Source organism: Rhinoderma darwinii, chromosome 4 (assembly GCF_050947455.1).
Source record: "Rhinoderma darwinii isolate aRhiDar2 chromosome 4, aRhiDar2.hap1, whole genome shotgun sequence".
Classification (NCBI taxonomy): Eukaryota; Metazoa; Chordata; class Amphibia; order Anura; family Rhinodermatidae; genus Rhinoderma; species Rhinoderma darwinii.
Genome location: NC_134690.1, coordinates 10,673,547 through 10,682,163, shown reverse-complemented (window position 1 = coordinate 10,682,163; position 8,617 = coordinate 10,673,547). Strand labels below are relative to the sequence as shown.

The following is an 8,617-nucleotide window of genomic DNA, read 5'->3' as shown; positions in this document are numbered from 1 at the left end:
TCGCATTCAGGGCACTTGAATTACAGTACACCAAAACAAATAAAATTGTGTCAGATGTAAGTTGTTTTTTTTGGTCCTCCGTTTAATGCAGTCAATGACTGTCACAATCTAGGGGTATGTGGACACACTAGGCTGCTCCGGCCATAGCGGAGAGGCAGCTGGCCAAGTGACAGTCTATGCAAAAGTCTGTAAAAGTTCGTAGCACAAGGGTACCTGTAATAGTCCAGATGGTGGGAGTGGCTCTGGCACGGATGATAGTAGGTGCAGCAGGTTGTGCCAGAAGTGGCGGATGACAGCAGGTGCAGTAGGTTGCGCCAGACGTGGTGGATGACAACGGGTGTAGTAGGTTGTGCCAGATGTGGCGGAGGACAATGAGGGTAGTAGGACACAACTCCAATCACTAAGCAGGTTCAGAAAAAATAAAACAGCAAGGGATACAGGATACAGGTAGCAGGTCATGGGAACACTGGGAACGGGACAACACTATGGAACCATTTGCAAGACTAACATGGGAATTACAAACAATGTTCAGGCAAGTATCAGAAGAGCAGGGCCCTTTTTATAGTTCAGAGTGATCTGGGAATAATTAACTAATCATTTACATATGCGCGCACTGGCCTTTTAAGGCTCCCTCTAGTGAGCACTATGGGACAGAGCGGACGCATGTGTCGGCGTCTCTGGGGAGGGAGACGCTGGCAGGAAGATCTGTGAGAGGCAGGTAAGTGGAGGTTGCGGTCCGTGACCGCGGCAGTAGCAATGACATAACAAATGCAATGGATGGAAATAATTTGTGACCTTAAAGGCTATGAAAACCTCTGTGCATGAGAAATCAGTCTACATGCATAAAACCCTGCAGAAAAAAAGCAATTGCACTTATCTATTTTAGACATTGAGCTTTCCTTTTTATGCCTTTAGTAGGTATCATAACTAGTTTGCAACCTTTTCCCCATTTAAACTTCTTCTCTAGGGATTGGTGCCTAGCACTGGTCACATGTTCTCTTCTTTAGGGAGCGGTCCATAGCACTGGTCACATGTTCTTTTCTCTTATAGCATACATGATGTAAGCCACAAAATACAGAGCATTAAAGGGGTTGTCCAGGAAAAAAACATTCTAACAAGTGTCCCCCAGCCTTATTTTGCCTTCCCTAATACCCCCTATTAAACTTCTAACCAGTTTCTGTTTGTTCTCCATGGTCACTGCTGCTATTTCTGTTTGTTTACATCTCTTGCTTCTGGTCCTGGCTGTTTCCTGTCTTGTGTTAAAGAGGGGGAGGTAGAACAATGTTTTACTGATAATAATAGTAGACAGAATAGGATCAAATCAGAGTAGGAGAATGAGGAAAGAAATGCTGAAATTTCATATTTATAAAAATATGTTTTGTTTTTTTGTGCATTTCTACATTTTGTTTTTCTCGTTCACTTTGTTCTTTATATATTTTTCTGAATTTTTGTAACTAAAAGACATTCATAAACAGACATCAATATGAATCACATTCAGTTTAGTTCAATGAAATGCATAAAATACAAAATAAAAAAATTATATGGTATTTTAGTTCTATACAGTCAATCACATAACAGATGCAATGGATTGGAAGAAAATTGTGACCTTAAGGGGTTTGCTTCTTTAAGCTTCTTAATCAAGTACAAGAGAGGATGACAAGGAAGGACGTTTTCAACTATCGATTGCTGATAATGAAAGAAATAGAGTGTAGACCTATGTATGCACAATTGCAAATATTACAAAATACAATAAGTGCAGGGATTTTTAAATGTAGACTTATGGAATACATGGTGTAAGCTACAAAGTATAGAACATTAAACATGAGAAAAGAGATCATGTTCCGAATGATACTGAGGTGAATGTCTCGTTGAGTGTCACTGAAGCCGGAATCTCTGCCGCTCATATTTCTGGTGTGTCTCAGGAGCGACAATATGATAAGATAAATGGCGACACAAAATATCATGAATGGTGTGATGGATCCCGCAAAGTCAATGAGAAACAGATTGACTACATTTATTTCCACGGTTCCGTTTCCATTATCGGTGCCATTGACCACATGTATAGAAAAAATATCCAATCCACAAGTCAAACTGGAGAGAAAGGAGATGACCAGTGAGATGAGAAGCAGCCAGGGGACCAGCTTGGAGATGTTCATCTTGAGTCTCATGAAGAGTCTGTTGTTGTAGGTCGTGATCTTCACACAGTAGAAGACACAAAGCACTGAGCCCCACCACAGATTGCAGAAGTTCATACACATTATAGAGGTGAATACATAGTCAGGAAACGCATACATTTGGATCAGTGACCGACCAGATATGAAATAAAAACATTGTGTGTATATACACTTAGAATTACGATCCTCACCAGCCCCAAGCCAGTAATAAGAACATCGATGGTTTGGATGGTTTGACGTTTTATCCACCAAAACAAGTTTACTATAACAATAAATCCATTTATCAGAAGCCCCATGATGACTGTGAGAAAACAAACAAAGAGTGAAACCAATTCTTCAGTATACATCTTATATTAAAGGATCGTGTTGTTATCTGAAATCTCAGCTTCTCTGTAAGCAGCCACCACCAGATATCCTACATGTATTATGGACGAGTCAGTCTGTATCTCCGGTGACTTCAGTTGATACCAGGGTGGAATAGACATAGGATTATTTCTTTCATGGTTTGCATAATATTTGTCTACTAATCTGCAAATTACAAATATAGTTCTATTTGAATATATTACATGGAACATTGGAAGTATTTTACAAATATGTGCTGATAGATATCTGTATGGAAATGTTATAAATCTTTACCTGAGTTGATATTTAGGCCAATATATGCAAACTCGCAACCTGCATAAAGGTTTTCTTCATCTGGTGAGTCCCTTTCCTAAAAGAAAAAGCGAACCACTGAAAAGAGAATAAAATTTACAACATATCACTTATAAATTCCATACTTACTCATACAAGGGTAGGCTAGAAATCCCTACCTACCCACTTAAGGCTGTCTGCAGATCTGCGTTGTAGTTTCCGTTAAAAATGGAAACCATGTGGCAGGGCAAATTATTTTGCACTGTCCGTTGTTTAGATGTACTGTTGCGCTATACCCATCAAATGAGAACCAGATCGAAACATAGCCTCAGACATTCAACATATATCATATAAATGTATATTAGCAATAATAATAATAATAATAATAATAATGATATGGGTTATAGTCCCAGTTTACATAAATAATTATGCTCTTAATAAACAAGAACTTGTTTAAGTCTATCACCTAAATATACTTCCCTAAACGAGGGCAGGGTATTACACGGACAGTCCGAAGTCAAAAACGTACAAAAAAATATTGTGCTACTAGGCTGATAGGAGTGATCAAAGAATTCAGCGGACTCATGGTCATAAGTCCAGTATATTCATGAAGGAAACTCCCCCCAACTCTGACTCTACTAACGACAGGTAGCAGTTTGCTGTGTATCAAAGGTGTTGTCCAGGCTGGGGGCTGTTTTTCATACTGATGACCTATTCACGGGATAGAACATCAGTAAATGATCGGTGGATGTCTGACACCCGGACCCCGCAACAATGAGCTGTTCCGGCTACTTCCAGCTGCCGGGAGCTATTCCGTGGTTGGTGCCAGAAGCTGATGGCTCCAGTCACTGTCTATCGGCCATGCTGGAATACTGCAGCTCTGCTCCTATTCACTTGAATAGGAGCAGAGCTGCAGTACCGCAATACGACCACTATACTGTGACTGGCACTATCGGCTTCTGGCACCGACCACGGAATAGATCGGTGCGGGGTTCGGGTGTCGGACAACCACCGATCATTTACTGATGTTCTATCCTGTAGATAGGTCATCATTACTGCCCCTGCCTGGACAACACCTTTCATGCAATAAACTTCATCACATGGAAAATGGGTTGTACTTAACATTATGGATCTTTTACTGCAGATTGAGTATTGGAGGAGGGCTCCACTACAGCTACAGCTAGAAACAGCTTTGTGATAAGGAAGGAGGAGGGATGGCTATTCTAATGGGACATAAAATATGAGAAGATTAAGGGAGGGATTGCTGAAAAGTTTTTGTTAATTTTTATGTATGTTCTTCATTTAGATTTCATTTATTTTTATGACAAAAAATATTTAGAAGAAGATATTCCATTGATTTCAGTTGAACTTCATTATGAACAAAATTGTGTCCAAATTAAATATTTTTCTGTCTCGGAGACATACAGCCAATAAAATAAAAGATGCAATCAATAGAAACATTGGGCAGGTTTGTCATCTGTTTTCTTTTATTTATTTTTCAATCAATATTGTCTTTTTAATTGCATTAATTGCATGCGTTTTTCTATCCAATGTCCCTTTGACTTTAAAGTGTAACTAAACTTTTAAAAAACTTTTGACAGGCCATAGTAATACGTCAGAAGTTTTGATTAGTGGGGGTCCGAGCACTGAGACCCTCACCAATCACTAAAACGATGCGACAGAAGAGCTCGGGTGAGATTTGAGCCGATTCGTTTCTGATCAGCTTTTCTCGGAAAGACAAGCATAGACATTCTATTGAGCCCATACACCAATTGCTCGACTTTCCGAGAAAAGCTGATCAGAAACTAAGCGGCTCGGGGCTCACCTGAGCGCTTCTTCCGCTTTGTTTTACCGAACAGTGGGGGTCTCAATGCTTGGACCCCCACCGATTAAAACTTCTGACATGTCTATTACCCTTCATTTTTTATCGAATTTCCTCGGTAAGCCAAAGGGTGTATGGGCTCAATAGAAAGTCTATGAGCCCGAACACCGCTGGCTCGGCTTTCCTCGGAAAGCAGATTGAAGCGGCACAGCCCTCACTTGAGCACTTCTGCTGCTCTGTTTTAGCGATCGGTGGGAGTCTCAGTGCTCCCACTAATCAAAACATCTGACATGTCACTATGACATGTCAGACTTTTTAAAAGTTTATTTACCCTTTAAAGTCAAAGGGACAAAGGATGGAAAAATGAATGCAATTTATAACAACTCTTTGATCAGTCTCATCATCTTTTTACTCATTTGTCATCAATTCCTGAACAAAAATTGTATTAGTAGAATGGAGGACAAAAAGGAGCAAAAAAATCAAAGGGGTTTGTTGTTTTAAATTTCCTAACCAAGCACAAAAGAGGACAATGAGGATGGAATTTTTTGTTACTCTTGTCTGCCGACAATTACAAATACAATGCATACACGAGTAGGCACAAATGCAAGTATGACAAAATTAACTGAATATAGGTGTCTCTACGTTTTTAGTTATATTGAACATGACATCACGTAATCTGTCCTGGAACGTGAAACACCTTTACATGTTATCAAACCGTTACATACGGGAAAATTAAAGGGGTTATCCCGAGATCTAAAACTGCCCACCTAGGAATCCAATATAATTTAGTGCCATTAAGTTATGCGCTGATAAACTACATATCCCATCATGCTTTTCTTACATGACCGCAACCTAGTCCTTGCCTCTGATAGGCTGTGCATGCGGCCGGGACTAAGGAGGGGGTTGGCTTAAGAAAGCAGCAGTCACATTGCCAGCCCCTGTAGGTCACCTGATTCATGATGCGCCAACACCAACGATAGGAGAAGAGAAGGGAGAAGTCACGTGGGCTGGGTCGGCGCGTCATGATGTAGAAGGAAACTACAGAGCTTCGAGCATCGCGTGATTTCGGACGGCGTTTCTGCACAGAGTTGAAAATACAAGTATATTGGTAAGTCATAAATGCAATCACTCCACACATAATGCGGGTGATCCTGAGAGCGCTATGATTCATTTTAGATGCTTCCCACTGCATTTGGACTAGAAAGCAATTTATTATCTGAAATATAAAATTTCTATCTTCATTAAAAATCTCCCATTTTTTAGAAATATCCAAAACTAGACTTTATAGGTGTATTATGGGTGAAGCATTCAGTACAATAATGACATCAGACCAAGGTGGAATTAGACGTATGGATGTTTGTATAATGTTTTGCATTATGTCCTGCTGTTATTCTATGGATAACTGATTACATATGGTCAGCAGAGGATTCTGGGATGAGGAAAGACGTGGTTTGGATGCTTTTAATTTTATTTTTCCATTCATTGCTGCCAGCACGATGTCAATAGAAATTTATAGCTGCACAGCTGATTCATGGCGAGTCTGCTGCCTTAACACAAACTTCCGAACCATGATTTTTTTTCAGGTCTTGTTAGCCACATTGTCTTGGTCATTGTTAAAGGGTAACTAAGCTTTCCAAAAACTTCTGACGTCATATTGACATGTCAGAACTTTTGATGGGTGGCGGTCTGAGCAGTGAGACCCCACTGATTGCTAAAACGACGTGGCAGAAGCGATTAGGTGAGCTTTGAGCCGCTTTCTTTCTGATCAGCTTTTCTCGGATAGCCGATCAGTTGGTGTACGGGCTCCTAGATTTTCTATTGAGCCTGTACACCAATAGCTCAGCTTGGTGCTCACCTGATCGCTTCTGCTGCCTCATTTTACCAAACAGTGGGGGTCTCAATGCCACCGATCAAAACTTCTGACATGTCTAGTTACCCTTTAACTCAAGGCAAAATTGTTACTTTGGCATAAAATATAATTGAGCCTTTGTAAGACGTAAGGAGTTTGCTTTATCGAGAGCAGTGGCATAACTGCCACTGTAGCAGCCATAGCGGCTGCTACGGGGCCTGCTGCATGAAGGGGCCTTTGCCTGGTGGTGCCAATAGCAGCAGCTGCGGCTGCTACACTGGTAGTGACGCCACATTCAATAGTATCTGCATCCTTAGGATGCAGATACTATTGAACTTTTTGGAAGGTATCTCCATGCTCTGCCATTTACTAGGTTACAGGCCACGTTCAGCCTGCACCCTATTAGGTCCAGGGACAGGATCCCTGTACAGGCTGGCGTAATGACGTACTGGATCACACCGGCCTACGCAAGGGTCCCACTGGTGTTGATGTTTTGGAGCAGCTCCGTTCGTCGCGGGAATGGGTGAGTATCATTTTTTTTGTTTTAATTGTTTGGAGGGAACTATCTAAAAGGGGGAGGTGGGGTATGCTATCCACAGGGGTGCTCTGTGGTGCTATCTACAGGGGGGCTGTGTGGCACTATCTACTAGGGGGAGGTGGGGTGCTATCCACGGGGGGGCTGTATGGCACTGTCTAAAAAAGGGAGGTGGCACTATCTACAGGGGGATGATGGCACTATCTACAAGGTGGTAGTGACACTGTCTACATGGGGGCTGTATAGCACTGTCTACAGGGGGGCTGTATGGTACAATCTATGGGGGGATGTATGTCAGAATCTACAGGGGGCTGTAAGGCACAATCTACAGTTGGCACTATCTACAAGGGGGCTGTGTGTGGCACCCAGGGAGGAGAGGCAGTCAAAAGTTTGCTATGGGGCCCAGTCTTTCCTAGTTACTCCCCTCATCAAGAGCTTCCTTGCCCCTGCAAATTTGTCTCGGTCGTGTAATACATGGTCACCTGTTAATTTTGCATGGATGCCATGTAATTGTTAATTTACCTGCCTTGGGTTTTTGAAGCTAGGCCTATGGCATTCAGCTAATCACCGCAACTAACAAATAATAACTGATCACAAATGTTACAATTTTTTGTTAAAATAATGAATTTATTGATCAATTTCTACAGTGACTAGATGTAAAATGACTACATAAGGACCTCTATAAGATTTAACATTTCAGACATGTAAGAAATATTTTATTTCTAATGAACTATAAGCCAAGACCTAAAATATCAAATCGAGAGCAATAAGCTTTACTTTGTGATACATTCATCTCCAAATGATGCAGACAGAAGTCAAAGATATTTAATGTGCATATATCCTGTCATGAGGGAAAGCATCATAACATAAACTGCAACCAGATACTATTTGTAGAAATATATACATATTTTTAAATGTTGCTTTTTATAGTTTTACTTAATTTTACAATTTTACAAACATTTGCTATCCACATTCTCTCTCTTCCCCTTGTTTTTTTTTTTCTTCATCCATACAAACAACTATTAAAGGAACAGTAAACCTTAAAACTATTTATAATAGAAAAGCTTGGAGAGACTACAAGTGATAAATATCTCCTAAAAGGAGCGGGCCTTAGTAAAGAAGGAAATACTTAAGGGGGTTGTGCCAAGACTAAATGTTATCCCCTAACCACTCGTACCCCGTCGATCATGAGAACGGGAGTCCCGTTCCTCTGAATGAATGGAACAGCAGGTTACGCATGTACACTGCTTCTCCTTTCACTGTCTATGGGACTGCTGGACATTGTTGAGAACAGCGCTTGGCTATCTCGGGTAGTGCTATAGGAAATGAATGGAGCAGCAGGGCCCATGCGCGACCTGCCGTCCCAGTCATTTGGAGGAACAGGACCCCCATTCTCGTGATCCTGCGATTAGGGGATAACATTTAATCTTGGGACAACCCCCTTAACATTCCTGATCTCCAGAGGGGTGGTGGAGCTCCTGCTGCAGTCAGTTAACTTACAGTCCGATACTGGAGGAAGGAGGACATGGCTGATCTCCTGGGACACATATAGAATTCTTTAGCTATTTTTTTTATTTTCCACACAGTTTTGAACAAGAGAGAAT

The 8,617-nt window shown here is 41.2% G+C and overlaps 1 protein-coding gene across 1 annotated transcript; it reads right to left on the bottom strand.

Annotated features, from left to right (window-relative positions):
- Positions 1 to 1,637: 1,637 nt before the first annotated feature.
- Positions 1,638 to 2,521, bottom strand: LOC142759592 (taste receptor type 2 member 8-like). The gene is given in 2 exon segments (XM_075861933.1): positions 1,638 to 2,326; positions 2,329 to 2,521. Coding segments are annotated over 2 exon segments (882 nt in total).
- Between the last annotated feature and the right edge of the window lie 6,096 nt (positions 2,522 to 8,617).